Source organism: Urocampus carinirostris, chromosome 7 (assembly GCF_059441175.1).
Source record: "Urocampus carinirostris isolate Australia breed hairy pipefish chromosome 7, RoL_Ucar_1.0, whole genome shotgun sequence".
NCBI lineage: Eukaryota > Metazoa > Chordata > Actinopteri > Syngnathiformes > Syngnathidae > Urocampus > Urocampus carinirostris.
Window position 1 is genome coordinate 15,407,455 of NC_142355.1, and position 21,660 is coordinate 15,429,114.

General features: G+C 36.9%; 1 protein-coding gene across 8 annotated transcripts in view; it reads left to right on the forward strand.

Moving 5' to 3' along the window:
- Positions 1 to 21,660, forward strand: part of frmd4a (FERM domain containing 4A) — a 162,253-nt gene that overhangs the window by 123,789 nt on the left and 16,804 nt on the right. For 5 of the 8 annotated variants that reach the window (XM_088339862.1, XM_088339861.1, XM_088339857.1 and 2 more), the window contains exons 5-12: positions 6,611 to 6,695; positions 9,740 to 9,796; positions 10,685 to 10,707; positions 13,956 to 14,039; positions 14,120 to 14,185; positions 14,266 to 14,323; positions 14,533 to 14,619; positions 19,875 to 19,950. In XM_088339862.1, the coding sequence (XP_088195988.1) occupies positions 6,611 to 6,695; positions 9,740 to 9,796; positions 10,685 to 10,707; positions 13,956 to 14,039; positions 14,120 to 14,185; positions 14,266 to 14,323; positions 14,533 to 14,619; positions 19,875 to 19,950 (536 nt within the window). Of the gene's footprint in view, positions 1 to 6,610; positions 6,696 to 9,739; positions 9,797 to 10,684; positions 10,708 to 13,955; positions 14,040 to 14,119; positions 14,186 to 14,265; positions 14,324 to 14,532; positions 14,620 to 19,874; positions 19,952 to 21,660 lie in introns of all 8 variants that reach the window. The other 3 variants (XM_088339858.1, XM_088339864.1, XM_088339860.1) reach the window with 1 other exon arrangement.

Below are 21,660 nucleotides of genomic sequence, written 5' to 3' on the forward strand. Positions count from 1 at the left end.
CACTCGGGTAGTTCAGTCAAACTTATTAACCCGTTAACTTTCCGACGGCTCGTGAAGAGGCAAATACTTAGACACATACGGACGTCATTCCACAAATAAATAGGAAGGTTAAACTCTATTACACAAGATAATGGGAAAATTTAAAGCCCGAATAGCTCACCAAAGTCGTCTTGCAGCCATCACGTTCAATAATAATACGCAACCATGTTCCTGATGTTCCTTACATCCGTGAGGGTAGTAAATGCAACCGTGCAAAATATTTACACATTCCAAAACATGCAATAATGCTGACAAATAAAAGAAAAAATCCGCCAAGAAGCACGTTACTTGAACAGTACTTGTCGCTAGCTGTCTGTTTAGCCCCATAATTCCTGTTTACGAATACTGACTACAGTAGTAAAAAATGTTTTCTCCAGGCAACAAAACGTGTGATTCACATCTTTTTCGGCTAATTGCAGGGTTTGTTTTGCCCCACTTTAGCCTATGCAAGCCAGTAAATGCTAAAAAGGACCCACCTTCTTTACCTCCGAATAACTTTAGCCAATAGTGACCGATTCAAATGATGATTGACCCATTGGTTAGGAAATGAAACCTAGTCAGCGGCTGCTTGCTTTAGTTGCGAGACCTTGCGACTAAATTGATCCATATATATGGCGCACTGTATTATAAGGCGCATGGTCAGCTTTTGAAAAAAAAAAAAGGCTTTTAGGTGTGCCTTAAAGTCGTAAAATTCAGTAATTGTTCTTATGGCTCCCGATCTCCCAAAAGTATCAAAGTGAACAATAAATAGCTAGAAAACAAATCTTCCTGATAGATAAAAACATAATTCAAGTGATACATATACAATAAAACAATAGAGTATTACATTAAAATGCAGGTTAAGTATGAACACATACCATGGAGGCAATCGCACAACATACAGGTTTACGTGTAGTGCAGAGGAAGGCGCGGGGGGGCTTTGTGGGGGCTCTTTTTCAAGGAAGAGTGACGGTGATTTGCTAATACATGTTCCCCTATTTTGTAAAGTTTTTGATCATTTGCAATTTTTATATGTCAATTAATTTTTTTTTTTTAAATTACGATCATGTCTTGCCCATTTTGGCTATAATTCGGATAGTTTCTGTCGATACAGACAACAACATCATCGTAGATTGGTAATATTGTCAGGGTACTCTACATAGTCTGTCTTTCTGTGAGTAAATAGGTGCCATTTTGTGTTTGTAAGGTTTATTATCACTTAATAAGGAGGATTTGCAATAAATAATATTCAAGGCAATTTTCAGAGTATATGATGGAGAAATTGTTGATGATACATAAGCACTTAAAATAAGAGTTACTGTAAATTGAAATTAACGTGCACAAAAACAATTTTTACACCACATTTTTAAATTGTTTCAATTATTTTGCCTGTAGTAGTTTGGATGCGCAAAATGGTCCCCAGCGGTCTCTAGTGGTAGCCTTTGGGACTGCTCTTGAATTCGATTTTCCTTCATAAAGTGAGTTAGATTGAAAAAAAAACCAAGAAAAAAATTATTGTTAACCAAAATCTCATTTCAATAGGTGATTGCATAAAGAAGTACCACTGTATGCTACTTGTCAACCGTTAAAATGTTACTTGAAGAAAATTTAGAACCGCTGACGTGAAACACCAACACATAAACATGCAACCTCATATACTCCTTATTGAAAAGCACATGATTTGTTTTTGTCCCACTGGAGTTCTTTGTTCCCCTCACACACACATCCGGATAATGTCACTGGCCCACCCCACCCAACTCCCCTACAAAGCGTTCCCCATTGGCTAGCAACATGCATAGCAACGCTATACACTGGGCCAAACAATGCTGCTGAAAAGTGTTTCCCAGGTTGACATTTACAAGGGACCAAAAATAACGACACAATGAAGCAATTGTTCGGCAAAAGCCGACTCCTGTCTCATGAGGAATTGGATAAAAACAACAGTGTGTGTGCAGCAGGGATGGTTTTTAATTGAATGTATTTTAATTGATATTTTGTGCCAGCAAAGCAGAAGATTTTGTTTTTTATTCATGTATTACTTGACAGTATTCTCTTTTCCCATTATTTTTTATATAGCTCTCAATATTCTGTTGTTTGATTGGCAAGTACGACAAATAAAAAAACAAAAACTACAGAATTCATTTTACTATTTGTTACCGATGCAGTGAATTTTTGGCATCGGAATATTTTTTAACCGAAAATAACCAAGGTAAAAGTGTAATTGAAGAAGGCGATGTTGTTCTGACGTCACATCTAAAGTGGGCGAGCTCTGCCTTTTATTTTACAGTTAAGAGGTTTTAATTCGTAATCACATACTTTATATGTGATGTTCAATCCGTTTGTGCCTGAAATTGATTGTCTCTGGTTAAGCTATGTGCGAGAATACGTTTATTTACTATAATTTCTATTTCACCAAAGTAAAAATGCTAGTCCGACACGTTTGTTGTATTAAACTGCGCTGGCTACTGAGTAATTGTCAGGATGAGTAAGTTCCCTATTTGTTCCGCTATCTTGATACTATTCACTGTCCTGTCCATTTAAAGATAAATGACTCATTTGTATTTAAAACAGGAGTGAGATTGTTCAGAGCAGCAGCTTCAAGTGATTTATTTTTCATCTTGCTTAAATTATTTATCAGCAGTTTTACTTCATCTAATGCTCTTTGTTGTCTCACAGGATTTATTTTTAAAACACTCAAAAGCATTCCTTTTTTGCTTTATGAGATTTTTAAAAAACTATTTAAGATTGGCATCATAAATGTTTTTTTATTTTATTTTTTGTCATTTGTTTTGGTTGTTGGTGTTTTGGTCTTTTGGCCAAGGTTACGTGTTTGAGGTTTTTGTTTTCCGCCCCAACTTTTCATTCTGGTGCATCCATCCTGTGTAGTTTTTCAAATTTCGAAGGTTACAAAGTGATTATATTGCCCCTATGGTATTTCATTTAGGAAGACCATCAGAATATTCTCAAATTAACCTATTGAGTGATCAAGTGCACTCTTAAACTGAATCCTGCCATGCAAATGATTTCTTTGCATAGCCTTGAAAACTGACGTTTGGGATCATCGTAAAACTGATGCTCCCTGTATGTCACTCTTTACAATTACTCACAGATTAGGAAGACAGTGTCTGTAACTCATGGTATTTATCATTTTATAGCCCTGTTATATTGAGGTGATTGGCTGTGGAAGTGCAGATTTAATGCTGAACTAAGACCCCCAGTCAAAGGTTTTCAGTTGCCCATTCTCTCCTATTGTCCGGTCCAATCACCACCACCCTTATTACTTTTCATAAATAGACTATCAACCACACACATGCATGCACGCGCACACACACACACACACACACACACACACACACACACACACACACACACACACACACACACACACACACACACACACACACACACACACACACACACACACACACACACATGCATGACAATAAACCTAAATGTCAAACCTGAATTCATTTCCAGCCAAAGCATATTGTTTTTACGGGCATAAAGCATGAGGATGGTTTTGTGTGTATGCTGTTAGTTAAGCTTAATAAATGTCATGCCACACCATGTGCACTTCTCATTAAGGTTATGGCTTTAATTAAATGTTCATACAGGGTTATCGATCGAGTTACTCTTGCATTTTCTCGACACTCAATTGGTAAAGCGATAGAGCCTTCCGTCATTAATCCTACAATCCCCCTACTCTCACTTCCTATTGACTCAAACCTCTCGAGGTATGTAAGGCGCCTTATGGGATACTTGGGATTTTACATAAACTCGAAATGAAGCATTTACATATAATGTTAAATGTTTATAATATTAATTCACATGGATATTATTTTTAATACTAGTACACTTTTTGTGATGAAAAAAATATTTGCATGACCCTTCAGAAAGAAAGGTAATATTTGTATTGATTTTGTGTGCACACTGCACTGAAAATACTGTCCATAATTCTTATTATTTTACTGTATATTTTTTATTATTGTAGTAGAACAAGACAACTAATCATACACCAAACAATACAATGTGGCAGATGGCAGAAAGTAGTGTTTTAACCTTTCTTAATTTCCTTAGAAATATTTTTAAAATAGAGAAATAACACATTTTAATAATATGTAGGCAACATTATCTGCCAACAGATTAAGAAAAAAACAAATTTAGAGAGATGATTGATTAAATATATTTCAAACTCAATTTTTCCAAACAGACTTTTATAGTCTACGGACTTCCCATTTTAAATTATATTATTTTTTGCACGGATTGGTAATTAAAAATCAGTGAACTTAAGACTACCATGTCGTTTATTAAATCAGATGATTATTTATTTTTTTATCACAAATGATACAAAGGTGAAATTTGCGTTCTCCCAATAAACTAAACTAAAAAGTGAAAAACCTAACTAAAAACATCAAATCTCAAGCCAAAACTGTGCTTTGTAGACATTTACTATATGAAGATAAATAAATAAATAAAGTTAAGCATTCAGATAGAAACGGGAGTTTGGTTACAAAAAGTGGTCCATTCTAGACTCAATAAAACATCTAAATTGTGGCAGAGATTCAATTTGATTCGGTGGATTTGATGGATCGTAAAAATATCAGACAAATTCCATTCTTTTTTGGGATTTGGGTCTGTATGTGATTGTATTTTATTCATAGACCTGACAACAGAGTGGGACAATCCCTTTTATGTAGGGGTAGGCCACTCAAAATGTTGAGCCATATTGGACCAAAAAAAATAATAATTTTGGAGAAACCATGTTATTTTTCACTAGGGTGCGCCAAAGACGCGCATATGGCTGACCCTTACTATAATTAATTATAGAAATAAATTCATTTGATAAATGATTTTAAATATTATCATCATACCTGTCAACCTCCACGGCTCCATGCCCATACAAACTGTCGTATTTTCCCATATAAAATACAAATAATCGTACACCATTTTTTTTTTCGGAATGATGCATGATGGGAAATCCCCAGGCGGCAGACGCATGCGCACAGTAGCATCAAACCGCTTCCACGGCGAACTCCTTATGATTTGCCGTTTCGTGATAGTCGGTGTATACCGGATGGTACCCATCATTGACAAATTTGCGTTTTTCCCTACAGATTTCCTTGTACGTCGTACTCGTCTTAAAATGCATAAAAAGCGTACTTTGTACGGCAAAACCGTACAGGTTGATAGGTATGTATCTTAATTAGCACCCTCTGGCTTGGCATAACTATTGGACGGAGCAGGAAGAAACAAGCTTGCGCGTGCAAGCCTATTAACCACTACATCACATCAATTCTACACCTTACAATTTGTATGGAAACGTGCTTTGCACCCAAGCATAAACTTCCCCAGCATACCACTTTTGTATCTTGCCTAAAGCTCCATAAGCATGCATCCATACATTCACAAGCTAAAATTAGAAGGCGTTATTATGTTACTTCCCTGCCTCACAAGTGCTCTGCCAGAAGTGGGTTACTGTGCCTCAATGCCCGTGTGCTGTATTTTATTACTCCCATGTGTATGTGCTGTTGAATCACAAGAGGAGGGCAATGTGTGACAAAGTGAGTTACATGCTAAGTGATTGCAGTATGCGTCTTGTGTGTGCAACTGTGCGTGTTTGAGTGTATATGTTTTGTTTACAAGGGCATTATTGTGAGACAACTGTGGTTTCTAGATGTACAAATGAGACACAAACGCACGATAAAGATGGCTGTAGTGCCTCCCTGTGGTTGTTTTGGTGATCACACTTTTCATACAATTTTGTGATGCTTTATTGAACAGAACTCACCTCCATACAGAGAATTCACAGTAATGTTTCATTAATATTTTAAACAAAACTTTACAAACAATCCAAAATATAAAAAAAGATATAATCAAACAAACATACCAGGAGGGAAAAAGATTAATTACATGAAAATACTGAAACGTTAGCAAATATTATTAGTTTTAGTGCCCTTCTTGATGCGAGAAAGCTTTTGGGACAAAATGTATTGTCTTACTTCACATTGAAAGGCAATGAAAGCCATTTTTACATGTAAATGTAGAATTTAGCTATAATGATAATACGACTGACATTAAAGGTTTCTTTTGCTTTTAATTTATATATCTCTCTGAGTCATATCCTCCAAGTCCAATATCCTCTCAAAATAGTTTGAACCCATTGTCAATGCTATCAGCTCTAAAATTTCAGATTTTGGACCATAATCTCTTTAGCAAAGGGCATTGCCAAAATGTGTTACAGTTTCAGGGTCAGCAGAACAAAATGTATATTTAAAATCAATATTGTACTAAATGTTTGCACTTTGGAGAGATAAATTCTAGTATTTTAAACCGAATTTATCGCACTCAGATAGATGGGTAAAAATCAAGGCAATGACTTAGAAACATGTCGAGGCCCCTACAGTATTTATATTGTTTTTAGTGTGTTGGATGAGAAATGTTATCCCTTTCTTTGAAGCATTGATGTCATTTTACTGATAGTGTCATGTGATCTGCATGAATTTAAGGAATGTTAATACACTCTACCACCTCCAAGATGCATTTTATTTTATGTATGAAGTGATGCATAATATAAATATTTTTCTTCTTTCAGGTTCTACATAGAGAGTATATCCTACTTGAAAGATAATGCCACCATTGAGTTGTTCTTCCTCAATGCCAAGTCCATCATTTACAAGGTATACAAGCTTTTAGTTGCTATCCATTACACCCGTAACAAGATCAGTGTCAGTGTAGAGAGTTCCTTACAAAGGGCCTCTTCTCTCAAGTACTACTGGGAAAAACCTGTTAAGAATACAGCATATTATCAATGTTACTTCTTCAGATACTACAGACTTTATCTCAAATGAAAATAAGGCAGTGCAAGTGTGATGTTTACCAAGCCATTAATGGCCATTTGCCTAGTTTTGTAGAATAGATAATCTAATCAATTATTTATATTACAAGCATGGATTTTTTGCTGAAATTGAGGGATTGGTTTCAAAGTGATAGCTCAGTAAAATTATATTTCACCAGGTATTATAAAAAATTAGTATGGGTTAAAAAAATGTGTTACCTGCTCTTATATGTGAATTTCAGGGGTACACAGGCATTTCTGAAAAATGTAATGTACAAAATGACAATTCTGAATAAGTTAAACTATCAAGTAAAAGTTCTGCTTTGAATATTACTATGTATCTAGTCAAGTCAAGTCATTTTTATTTGTATAGCCCTAAATCACGAAGAGTCTCAAAGGACTTAAAAGCTGCTGGAACTACACCTGAGGAGAGTGATATGTTTATAATATTTAGAACTGAAGGTCCAAGGACGCCAAAAATACTTTTAATAAGTGAACCTGGGAGCGGGTCGAACTGGCAAGTTGTCGGTTTGGCCGCATTCACCACCTGTTTGAGATCATCAAGTGACAGTTCACTAAAACCGGACAATTTCCCAGGACAGCCACCCTGTCGTGCATCTGTAGATTTCAGCCCTTTAATATGTGTGGTATTAATAATTTCTTTAGCAATTTCTTCCTGTATGCATTGAATCTTCTTAGTAAAGAAGACCATTAAGTCATGAGCAGAGTGCGTCGAACTATCTGCGATAGTCTCTTGCCTTGTAAGCGATGCTACAGTGTCAAAAAGGGCTTTGGGATTGTTCTTTTGAGACGCAATCACCTTCGAAAGGTAGGCCGATTTTGCAGAGGCAAGGGCCGCTTTATACTTTAACAAGCTGTCACATCAGGTTTGATGGAAAACCTCAAGCTTGGTAGCGCGCCATTTTCTTTCCAATTTCCTGCATTCTTGTTTAAGGGTTCTAGTTTCATCAGTAAACCAAGGCGTGCGTCTTTTAGGACGTGATTTTAGCTTTATGGGCGCTATTGAATCCAGGACACTAGTCAGGGTGGTATTGAACTCATTCATGAGTGAGTCAATCGAGCCATTGTATGAAGGAAAGGACGCAACTGCTCCAGGAAGGAGTTCAAAGAGCTCAGAAACTGTGCCAGTGCTTATATTGCGTCTGCTAAATCCTTCAGCTTTTTAACACTACATTTAGCTAGCACCTCAAATGTAACTAAATAATGATCCGAGATAACGGTAGTACACGGTAACACCATAATGTTTGAGGTTAAAACTCCTCGAGTCAGAATCAAGTCTAGCGTGTTCCCATCTTTATGGGTTGGCAAATCAACCAGTTGATTAAAACCAAATGCATCAATTAGAGACCTAAACGCAATAGTAAGTGAACTGAGTGGGGAGTTCATATGAATGTTAAAGTCCCCCATAATTATAATTTTGTCTGCATAGGTTACTAGTTCAGACAAAAGTTTAGCAAATTCGTCTAAGAAAGTTGTGTATGGCCCAGGTGCGCGATACATATCTCTAAAACTTAATATTCTTTTGTGAGCATAATTGATATATAATGGAAAAAAACGATCCAATTAGCAATATTACACATTTTGACTTCCCTATTAAAAATAATGCTTAATGATTTTTAAGTTGCAGGCTTTTACTCTATGCAAACACTCATGTGTCTCATGATAAATCAAATAATTGTGTATTGCGCAGAAAAGATGCCAGGTTTTTCATAAATCAGTTTTTTTTATTTTTTTTTATTCACTCTTTAAATAGTAAATGCTAAATTGCATCATTTATATTAAATGCAACTGAACAGTTATACCGTCCCTCTTCCCCCGAAAAAATCACTGCACTGCTTTTATGTCTCAACACAGTGATCCCTCCCAATAACAGGGTTTAATTTTCACAACGGTTTCGCTACTTCACGGATTTGCATCGCGCATTGAGTTGGAAGTTATTTACCAAAAAAAAAAACATCTTAAAGTTTATACAGTATTTGTAAACAACAACAAACAAATTGAACCTGTCATAAGGGTTTGTTTTATATTTTCAGTGTAAAATAGATTTGATTTTATAAAGATTGTAAAAGTACAAAGATTCCTTCTTTTTGCTTTTTCCTTTAACAGGTCGTTTTTGGAATCTTACCCCTGTGATAAACAAGTCATTGATTTATTGCAATGATCCCGAAGGCAGCGCTTCTAGTGAAGTCTTTATCAGTTTTGTCCACCAGGGGGCAGCCAGCACTTTAAATAAGACTTTCAGAAATCAAAATTAAGAAGCTTGTGAATGGGTCTCCAATAGCAGTTTTGGTTCTCACGGTCGTTCAAATAAAAAGCAGCTGCAAGAAAATTTGTGATGCACAGAAGGCAAATTGTCTTTGGTGTGGATTACAAAATGACACATTCGTGCTTGAAGAGGGGGAACGCGGTGGGTGGTATGCAGAGAGTTTGTCTCGTGTTACATCATGACGGTCTGGGCTCACCAAGCCAATTAAGAGGTGGGTTGAAAAGAGAGCATTCCTAGCGTGATTGACCGTGTATACACATCCACAATCACCCTTCCACCATTATTGGTATTATACACAGAAAATGGACAGAAATCTCCAAAAATATCTCCAAGGTAAAATTTGAAAACCTGTAAACATTTAAAATATATACGTGAATCATCAGCAGGCATGGTGGTAACCTCCTAAATCTCATCCCAGCCGTATCCACATGAAGAAGTCACAAAATGAGAGATGGCAGCAATTTAAAGGCAGTTAAAAAGAATTAACCGACAGTCTGGGCAAGACATAAACATCAAAGTAATTTCAATGTCTCCACAGCCGATTTTGGCAAAGTGTCTTATTTCTTGCACATCCATCATGTGTCTTTCTTCTCTCCTAGGAGCTGATTGAAGTGGACAGTGATGTGGTCTTTGAACTGGCTTCCTATATTCTACAAGTAAGCTCAAACGCTTCCCTGCCACCTCCTTTTTTCTCCCTGAAATGCCACTCTTGATATGATTCAATGAAACAGTTCCCTCTCCACTCTGTGGCCACATGGGTTTGATACTAATTGACCAGGATCAAACTGACATGATGTAATGCGCTTGTCGCCCTGTCATAGATGGTGTAATGATGCTTCCATGTTGAAATCCGAACAAGCCTCCTCTGTCTTTGTTGGCTGCCATAGCCATTCCTGGCAGCCCTCAGCTGCTTCTAATGTAATCCAGCAGTTGGGCGATGCTTTTGGTTCACATAGTGGCACCATTTAGAAGCGCATTTCTGTTATGTGTATGCGTGTACATCTTTGTGAGTGTTTCAAATTGAAGCAAAGCCATTCACTTCTACACACTTATGTTTTCCCCCACATATTAAGTATAAGAACATAAAAAGTATTATGTAGCACAAGGTAAAATATTGATTTCAGCTAATTCAATTCAGCCAACCACCACCATGTGTTGTATTGTATTCCCTCACAAATGGACACAAATAGATACAGTCGCTAATGCACTTTCAGTGCTTTTACTGAAATCTACTTCATTCACAAGTCATAACAATAATCTCAACATTCAGCAAGGCTAAGAGATCAGCCAGTTATCACATATTTTCATCCATGTCACACACACCAGGCCACGACGCATACTTTAATATATGAACGTACTAAAAGACACAGATACCACAGGTTTATGTGATATAAAAACCCTTCCAAATTAGGCTGGATGTTGAATCTCAAAGCCGTGAAAGATTGAGGTCTCACGTTTCTCTGTGATTAGAACATTTCATTATATAATGTTTACATTTGAATTATTTTTATGCAACCCTCACTCATCCTCTTGTAATTTTGCAGGAAGCCAAAAGTGATTTCACCAGGTAAGACCTCTCCCAAAGTTGTTGTTTTGTCACCGATTCACTTTGATTTTATAAAACCTACTCGTCTTCACTAAACTCACAAAAGCATATATGGATTCAGAAATAGTTATTGTTTCGAGCTGAGGTTTTTAAGTGTTTCCTTGCCCATATGTATGTTACAGATCAGGCAATACTGTACTGGTGTTTCTTGCAGCCCTTTGAGACTTTTTGGTGATTAAGGGCTATACAAATAAATATCAATATACTTGACGTAAGATTCCCAGTATTTTTTGTCATACATTTGTGGATACTACATTATGTTAGCAAAAAAAAAAAAACAGGATTACATGCTCATTTTATTTTCTTACTCATGATTGGCATTGAAATTGTTGCATTGGAGCATAAAGGTATTAGAACAGTAATTTCAACCATGCTGTGCAAGTCTACCCTACTTCAGTAAAAATAGAGAGAAAAAAATTAAAAAGTGTTCTAAAAATCATATGTATTATGGAACGGAATATGAATATACAGGATATGTTAGAGGTGACACATTGCGGTATTGCAATTTTTCGTTAATAATCTGTGAATAGGTAGTTCACCAAACTGAAAATAAACAATATTGGCACAATTATTGACGCAAATTCCTCAATTTTATTTGTAAGATTTTTATTTGGAATAATTTAACATCCTTGACTTAAGCCCCATAAAACAAAGTAGACTTGTGAGATACAACATGTCAAAAATTGTGAACAAGCTTGTAGAAGATCCTATCTGTCAGCAGGAATGTCTTGGATAGGATGTTTACATGTTACATGGCCCTCATTGTGTAGAGTACATTGTTTGCACAATGTTACATTCCTTGATGATTTAAGACCACCAACCTCACACCATCACATGTGATTCTTCACATGTATTTGTGTGTGACGTTCCTCTGGAAGTGTGTCATCCTTCATCACTGTTCCTCAAGAACAGTGACACACTGCAGCAGCTTCCATGTCTGACTTCATTTCCTGTAGTCAAGCGTCCTGCATGCTCGAGTTGAAATTTGACAAACTCCTGTGACATTCCTTCCCGCTTCTCTTTATCCCGCCCTCACATAATGTTACCCCTATAAGCGTTGCTTCAATCTCACCCTCCCTAAAATCCAAATGCAACATTTCCCAGGACCCCGCTATCTCTCAGCCTCTAATATAATTGAATGTGTCTTGGAGCAGTAAATGGTCTGCATTTATATAGCGCTTTTTAAGCCAAAGCGGTTTACAATGTGCTTACTTACCCATTCACACATACTCACACACCAATAGAGGCCATGCAGCCATGCAAGGCGCTGACCTGCTTATTGGGGGCATTAGGCATTCAATGTCTTGCCCAAAGACATTTTGACATATAACACGGAGGAATCGAACTTGCGAGCTAATGCCGCCCATATAAAGAAAATCCTTGAGAAACTACCTACTCAAGAGTGAGAATTAATATAAAGGGTTTGATCGATTCAACCGTCTTTTGTTTCCGAGATTGATGTTAAACAATATAATAATAATTGATGTTACTATCTACAGTTTATTTCATGTTGACAATGTCTGTGTATTGTTTGCACAGCCCTTTGAGACTTGTTGTCATTAAGGAGTATACAAATAAACAACTCTTGACTCTAAATGGCAGGGAAAAGATGTAAAAGGTGTTATAAAGCAACACCCCCCCAAAGAAAAGATTATATACACTTATGTTACTATTTAATGTTTTTTGTTAAATGCTCTAGCTGAATAGTATTTGACATTCAGACCCCTTATACCAATTATCAAATAAACTATTCATTTTAAAAGAAAATTAAATAAATTAAGTAACTGGTGCCTTCTAGGAGCTTTATTAAGATTGAAGGTATGGGATAAGTTTATAGTTTAGTAGACACTTAAAATAAGGAGAGAAGACATCAATGGACTTTGAACTTGGAAGGAGAAGAACCGAACATCCGATAGAAAAATTCCAACCTGTTCTAAAAGTCCTCCACTGATCCCTCTCTTTATTACGGATTACAAGAGCAGCTCCGCCTTAAAGAGTGGGAAAATCAAAGAACACCAACATGATTGGCCAATTTTGACAATAGTAATATGGTAATGATAAAAAGATAAAAGGTGTCCAATATTAAAAACAGATTAAACTTAACTGTCCGAGTGGGTTTTCTTTAGATAAGTAAAAATGTCCCGCTTCATAAACTCATTGCTGGTGTGTGTGTGTGTGTGTGTGTGTGTGTGTGTGTGTGTATATATATATATATATATATATATATATATATATATATATATATATATATATATATATATATATTTACTGCATTATTCATGGAACATAACCAAGGTTATGAAAACCAATGTACCTGTCATTAAGTTTTGTGCAGTATTTATTATAGGCTTATTGTAGCCAGTGTTGTCATTGCACAATTTTTAATATCCTGTAATTATCGATGGTTTGTCGATGAAGAATAAGGATGGATCAGAAAAATGTGTATGGTTTTTAAGGAGTTGGATGATTGACCTGTTCAACAAGCATACAAGATGCCAGTCAGGATTAATATCAATAGGAATCCATTTTATTTAATGGATGAAGACAGCACACTTTTTTACGTTGAAGTTAAGGTAGCAAGCTAGCCAAGGAGGTTATTTGTTTAAATGGAGAAATCACTCAACATATAAGTGGTTTTCTTTGTAGAATCACAAACATTTAACGCAGTCATAATGTAAATTGATATTGTGGGTTTTAAGAAAAGACCAGAAAAAAAGCTGTAGTATCTCGTATCATAAAAGGGAATGGATGAAGTTAAATAATTGTATTTGCATGTCAAGAATACTGAGAAATTAGAACTTGGAGCCCTGGTTGTCCCTCACCTCTCTATGCTTCCCTCAATCTTCTCTTGGTTTGGCAGACAAACTTTGGGATTACAGGAAGGTTTTCGTGACCTCCTGCCAATGGCAGTCTGAAACCAATTTTGTTTGGCTCAGGGCCCTTTTGGTACTCTTCTATCTTCTCGCTTTCAATATCTCTTTAATATGCTTCTTTATTGCTCTCTGCCTTCTTGTTACTTGACTCTTTCCTCTGTGCCTGCCGCTCATAGCGTCCGCTGTCACCCTTTAGTGTCTGCTCACTTGATTTAATGTCCTGCTCCAGTGTAACATAATCCAGTCTTCTCGCTACAGTTCATCTGTGTCACTTCCAAGCTTTATGAACCAAAAAAGATGTCTTGACCAGGCCTTGTGTTCTCTCTCCCCTTCTAGTAACGATGCAACCAAGTCTGACCTTAAAAAGCTTCCTGCTCTGCCCACCCAGGCCCTCAAAGACCACCCATCCCTGGCCTACTGGTGACAATCAAATCTCCTTACCAAACTCTTCACATGTATTTATCTATTTATTTTCATTTCAATATATTCTGCCTCCCCAGTGAGGACCGAGTTATCGAGCACTACAAGAAGCTCAACGGGCAGTCGAGAGGACAAGCTATTGTAAAGTGAGTATGTGCCACTTCATCGCGATTAACTTCTTTGGCTAGAAGTCTCACATGTGTTGTCTGATACCTCGTCCTTACAGCTACATGAGTATTGTGGAGTCCCTGCCCACATATGGAGTACATTACTATGCCGTAAAGGTACAGTTTTACTACCCTGCCTTCTCTTTCCCTCATCGTCCTCTGTTGGCCATGTGTTGTTTTTCATTTTGCACTTTCAACCAGACAGTATGAAGTCATAATGGCGCTTGAGGCCATCAGAGCTTTTGGTTGTCTTATTTCTCTGGCTGTCATACCATCAACTCACACACAAACACAAAATGATGTATACAACTGTTTTTTTGCCATAGGATAAGCAGGGAATCCCATGGTGGCTAGGACTAAGCTATAAAGGCATATTTCAGTACGACCATCAGGACAAAGTCAAGCCCAGAAAGGTGAGATGACATTCAAAAGCTTTTCTACTATATCTAGTTAGTCATGAACAGCAGCCTGATTGTGATCTACCAATCAATCGGAGAGGTACTCTCGATCAGTCATGGGAAAGTATTCAGCGCTTTTTCTTTATTGGGATACATCTAGTCCAATGCAGCAAGAGCATTAACTTTCCTCCTCTAGTCCAGTAATATACTAGATGATATTAGATGTTCATAGAAGCCCTAATACCTTTGAAAATAATTAAATGCGTTACCTTTTTTTTTGTTGTTGGTTGATTATTTTGAGTTGGTCATTTCATAAGTAGCTTGCTTGCAAAAAGTGTTAGCACCCCTTAATAGTGCATGAATTATCATTACATTGTTTTTTGTTTTTTTTTTTTTTTTAGCATCAGATAAAAAAAATGTTTGACCAAGATTTTTCACATTGTTCCTTTGTGACTAAAAGGTCACATTTCATTCTTCCCACTACAGTGAGTCAGCTCATTATCTTCATACAGAGCGGTGTACTTATGTCTTAGGAGGATTAGCATCTAAGGCACGCTCTCTTTGCAACCTCTCATTAATCCACCTAATCAGAGCTAGTTTTTTATGCAAAAGTCTTTTTGCTTACCTCCCGTTGTGTTTAATACCTCGTTCACTGGTGTTTGGCGTCACATCACAAGGTGTTAATGGGTTTAACACCATCCCTTTGCACTGAACGGCTACCAAAACGATTTGAAGCACTTAAACCCATATAAACACATCTATGCTAACCAGTTCACATACATTAACAGGAACTAAAACAATTTATGAACTGGACATTCTGACAAATATATCTCATAATACCACCTTTTGGTTTTTCACGGATAATCAGTTTTTGTTTTACAGAATTCTTTAAGACAATTATTAGTTAAGATATAGTTTTAAAAGATTAACTTAATTTTGAAGTAATTGTAGACTATGTAAAAAAACAGTACTCAGTAATGCCTAGTAACTCTGGACAAAATGAATAAGTGCAGTCTGTGGTATTATTGAGAGTTTGCTTATTCAGCAGCAAGAAGGATTTTGCAGAAATAATATAGAAAATGTCTTCATGACTGATTTAGGCTGAACTCACACGCCATTTATTCTGTACCGTGCTGAAGCCTGACTTCCCCCTCCCATCTGGCACTCACTCACATTACTTTGTCAAATCATGCCAGAGTCCAGTTGCCTCCTAAATATCACATTGATTCACATAAGAAAAGACGTGATGTGCGGGAGCTTGTTTTGTCTCCTTAGCAGCGCTATGGACAGTGATTTCGATAATAGGATAGAAGAAAATATTATTTTCAGTTCTGATCGCTCATTATATATGTACCTATGTGATGTTATGGTTAAGTGTCACAAGGTGCAGGCTATCATACAGTAGTCAGAATTATTTTATTTTATTTTATTTTTTAACTTTTGCACAAAATGTGTAGTGTTCCTCCCCACATTCATGGAAAACCGTTCTAAAATATTCCACAAGCCATGGATCTCGAGAAACTAATTTTTAAAGTAGACAGTTTGACCTCATTTACCTTCGAGTTTTGATGTCACCGACTACAAAGAGCAAAACAAACGCCGCGTCCCATTGAAAAACAAACAGCAATTGTAGTAATCAGTGAATGCTTAGCGCTCATTTCAGCTTTGAGTAATTCGATTTTTGCTTAGTCTGTCGCTGGGGGACTACTGGCTGTTTTGTCCGAGTTGATCATCCTTTCTTGCATTCTTTTTTTGACTTTTCCTCTTTTTACGTATTTGATTGTGACTTTTCCTCTTTTGCCGCTTGTCTTGTAATCATGACAACTTTTCTGAGAGGATAATAAATGAGGGAAATACACTGTCAATATACAGATTGTCAAGTGTCTTTAGGCAACTGTTTGATCATGATACAAATCCTCGATCAGAGCAGGATGGTAAGGTGAGTGATTTCTGCAGACAAGTACCACGGGATGAAGGAAACTAATCAGATTTTACACTGTTAATATAGACGCTCACTATTGGAGAGGAATAAAGAATTTTGATCCATGATATAAAATTTGAGTCTAATCCAAACTTTCCTAAAACATAAAGATATCTCTAGTGTGATGATGAGCATTTAATGTTCAATAAACTTCAAGTATTGTCAAAGAGTTGACGGCCCAAAATGAAGCCAGTCTGATCTGGGTCAATAAGTGTAGGGATAGGCGAACAGCAAGAACCTTTTGTTCAAATAGTTTAAGTCAGTATTTAAGAGGTACATTAGTCTCTAACTGCTGCAAAGAATGGGGTCCTTGTCTTTTTTGAATAGTAGAGTTATTAATGCTTCAGAAGATATCACGGCAAACGTCTGCTTTGAAAACCATCATTACACACTCTTGCTAGAAAACAAGCTAGTACAGGGGAATATGCCTTCAAAAATTCTGCTGAAAAAATGTCTGGGCCAGGGGTTTTAGAACTTTGTCTGGACCCTGCAAGGGACACTACTTTCAATAGGCTTCTAGCAACATTTGTATTATTTTGTTTGGGTTATTGAATTAGGCCCTATGGTTATTTGGGGATCTGGAATGGTCTTAGCTAACTTAAGACCACACATGCACACACCTACACATGAAGATCACAATATAGTAGGTTCTACTACATCATTGGATAGACCAGTTTGTTGAGTGTCTGATTTTAAGCATATTGTATAATTTCATGTCTGAGCATAAGCACCCACGTAATTTGTTGCAGCACTGACTTATCCAGACATCCAGCCGGTTCTCATTAGTTTTTTCCAAGATGGCACAAGCCCAGCAAACAACAGGAAAGAGTGTATGGGTTTTGCCTTGACGATGGCTTGATAGACCAGAACCCCACCCACATACACGTAACATTGCGGTCCAGCTGTAGAAAAGAATAATACTCCAAGCAAGGCTATTTAAAAACTATTCTTCTCCAGAATACCAAGAATGGCCTAGTTTTTTTATCGGAGCTAACCTTTTTTTGTGTGACATAGTCAGGATATGTGCAACCTATTGTTAAAGAATATCTACCCACTCTGCATTGTGAAAGTTTGTGCTGTCATGTGCATTTTTCCTGGATTTAAGATTTATTGCTTACATGTGCCTGAATCGCAGGCGCTGCAGTACTATTGGAAGACTTTACTTTCTTTCGGAAAAAGAAAGCATATGCGAGCATGAAAATCCAATATGTCGTGTCCGAACACAATTACAAATGCCTCTTATCTCCATTATTCTGGCCAACGAAAACAGGAGTTCACTATCAGTCACCAGATGCTATTTTTAGCACTATGCCACATTAGCGCTTGTTGCTCCATTAAGCAAAAAGTCTGATAAGAGAGCACACTTTTCTTCTCCAAAACCTGAGACGAATTGTATAAATGATTCTTTAACTTCCTCTCACACTCCCAAAGCAAACATGACCAGATTGCCCTTAGATAAAATGAGAATTTGAGTGTAATAGCTTGCTTATGTGATAATTACCCAGAGAAAGATTAAACCAAAAGAAGATTTAGCCCTACAGCAACAATAAAACGGTAATATAGTATTGTACAAACCATTTTGTAATGGGAAAAATGCTGTTGTCATAGTTAAAGCTTTAAAACGACTTTAGCTTTTAAGTTAACACTTGACAGCTGATTTAATCAATGAGTTAAAACCTGTTTAAACCATTAAATGCCCTCCCAGTTTGAATGAATCTATGCCTTTATTGGTGAACATTTTAAGTTATCATCTAATAACTACCATTATCCCTCTTGCATATGTCTGACTTGTTTTTCCCGCTATTCTGCTCCTGGCACAATAGTGTATTTAACCTTTTTGGAATGTTTTATATATACTGTATTTGTGTGTAACACAAACCCAATTTTTGATGAAAAATCCATATGAAATTGTGTTTCACTTTTTGTTAGTTTAAACATAGTATTGTAGATAAGAAACATTGTGATGAAATGTGAACTCGGATAGTACATTACCCTATTTAAGAAATGATTGATGAGCAGATAATTGCTGACCACATTCGCACAACATTGGATACTATGGGATTCAAACCCAGATCGCACTGTGTAAGTGCCAGGCCTCAACCACTAGACTACTAGGGTTATAGACAGGAAGGGAAAATCATTGAATATCATATCACACTATTTTTAGTTTCGTTTTTTTAATGCTTTTTTTTTTACATTGTATCAATACAAACAAAATTTGCATGAAACACTCCAACAATATAAAGTTAACAAGTTTTAAGGGGGAAATAATGGAGCGTTTTGGGAAAAAGTTCAGCCATAACAATGTTGCATTATGGGAAAGAGTTCAGCCAAAATAACATTGTACAACATTTCATAATGGGAAAAGGTTTCATAATGCTCCATTACAACGTTGTAAAATGTAGGACTGTGAGTAAAAATAGTGTGGTTATCAGATTAACTCCAATGCAGTTCCCTGTGTCATTTTTTAAACCCAGTCGTCTAATGGTTAAGGTTGAGCGCTTTCACCCCTATAGTCATGGTTTAAATCACGATGGGTCGAATTCTGCCCAAAAGTGGTCAGCAACATTCATCAACTGATAAAACATTACCCAAATATGGTAGTGTACTATGTAAAACCTTGTATATAACATACACCCTCACTTTGAGTTCTTTTTGGGGGTTTTGGGTGTACAAAAATTCACGTTTAACACAAATAAATATGGTATATATAAATTCTCATTTCTCCAAAATATTTTGTTGGATGACCATTGGCCCGTGTCGGGGCAACTCAGCTCTATAACTCCCCCCTAACGAGAACCAGATTCAGACCGTGTGTGTTTATGTGTTCGCTGAGCTCTGATCAAACAAAGCAAAGGGCCACTTCAATTGTGGAGAGGAAGGAGGGGAGAGGTCCAGGGGGTGCTCACAGAATGCCTCATCACTCCTCCCCTGTACCATTACTCACACTCCTCCCTGACCACAGGACAGGAAGCGCAGTCCATGTGGGATGTAGGCGGGGTTAGGAGCCCTAAAACCTCCCCGGCCCCACCCCAACAAGCAAACCAAACTCCCTCTGTCTCTCCAAGTCAAATTACAGGAGAGGGGGAAACTGTACTCACTTTCACTAACTCACGCCTACTGTTGGTGAAGCAAGTACTGGAGGATGTAACTAAAGAAACTGCACTTTGGCTGTTTTATGATAATCAAGCTTTTTAATGCTCTCTTGACGGTGCTTACGGAGAAAAGGATTTCCCTCAAAACTGAGTGGACTCACACCCGGACTGTGTTCTGTCTCCTGAAACCTCAGGTGTTTCAATGGCGTCAACTGGAGAACCTCTACTTCCGAGAGAAGAAGTTTTCAGTGGAAGTTCATGACCCCAGGAGGTAAATCTATAACACAGACTGATCGTAACAATGTTAAAGTTTGCTTTTGCTCATGCTCAGTCTCAAGATTCGATTCTTGAGATATACAAGTAAAAACCATTATAAAATTATTTCATATTAATTGAATGTTGCCACTTTTTCTGATAAATTAGACTTTTTCAATATACTTAAATGCAAATATGTATTTAACTTTGTATTTCCTTAAAAGGCACACACTGTACAGTCTTGAACCTTAGAAAGGCTTGTAACATTAGTGGGTGCATGATACTACACAAGAACTTGCAACTTTCCACTGTTCAAAAAGAGACACTTACACATATGCCTTGAAGCACTTTGATTTACTGGCTATTTACCAACAAAATAAACCGTAACAGCCATAAATGATAATACACTCTCTATAGTGGTATAAATACATAAATAAGCCAAAATACATTATCATATAAACTTGCATTTTTATTTACATATCATGAGGCTCACCTAGAGGAATTTAACATGATTGTCTGCCATCTTGCTGCTAATATTGTGAAAGGGTGAGCATGAAAATAAGAAAAATAGTTTGGTTTGATTACTTAGAGTCTCCCTAGTTTGTAATCCTCCTTGGGCTTTCTAACACTCATTTTCGGTCTCACTACACAATACCGCGACATCTAGTGGTTAAATATTACAGTGTCCCTTTAACCATAAAACAATCCAAACTGCAAACTTTTTGTTTCTTTAGTGTAAAACAGATGGCATACACCAAAAACAACCATGTATCACCAAAAGACAAGGAAATGCATAAACAATCTATATTCCAAATAAATGCCACAAGCCCATCTACATAGATTTTTTTCATCGTTGCAGCCGTTTAAAAACATTTTCTCCCCTTTTTTTTGAAACAAATGATGCAAGGCACTCCTCCACGCCCACCTATTGAAAACCCACTTTGGTACCAAGCTTTACAAGCCACAGGTGGTTTAATTCCCGTATTATATAAACTTTGTTGGCATTGATTAAAAGTAATAAAAGTAACATTGTTTTTATTTGGTGTTATTACCCAGCCCATTAGCTACTGAAATAGCGATCGACTTATCACATCAACTGACAGTTCAGTTATGTCATTTTTATGTGTATTTTATCATGCCTTATTTCTTTTCCCTGAAATAATATCCTAAATCCCTATACTTCTCCCCCCAAATACTTTACAAGCTTCAAATACACACGTCAAAAAGTCTTGTCAAAGGAACCCCACGAAGGACTCGACATCTGTGTGAGCGGGAGACTTTTTCTTAGAGAATCCTGCCTGTATTTATTTAACATGGCTCCATATGTGTGGTGTTGCGGGGGAGAGGAAAAACATTCAGGGACAGGGTGAAACTGCGAGCAGCGCTGTTTTCTTATTGAGGAGCTGTCATTAGGGTGAGCTGGCTGTGAGTATGTGTTTAAATAAGGATGAGCAAACACGCCAGCTTCGTGTGTGGCTAATCCGTGCCTCCTCTTTTTGCAAGCATCGGAGAAACCTTTTATTGCCGCTGAAGTGGCACAGTAATAGTCATGCCGTGTTAGTCTTTACGTTGGACATATTTTTGCGGAACAAATGAACTTTTCCAGCGGTTTCCCATTTTATTTACATGCACCATTGTCATGATTTGCATTTAAATATGACACTGTCAAGGTCTAAATGAAATGAATGAGACTTTTTTTTGTATATTTCATATAAATCTATCCCA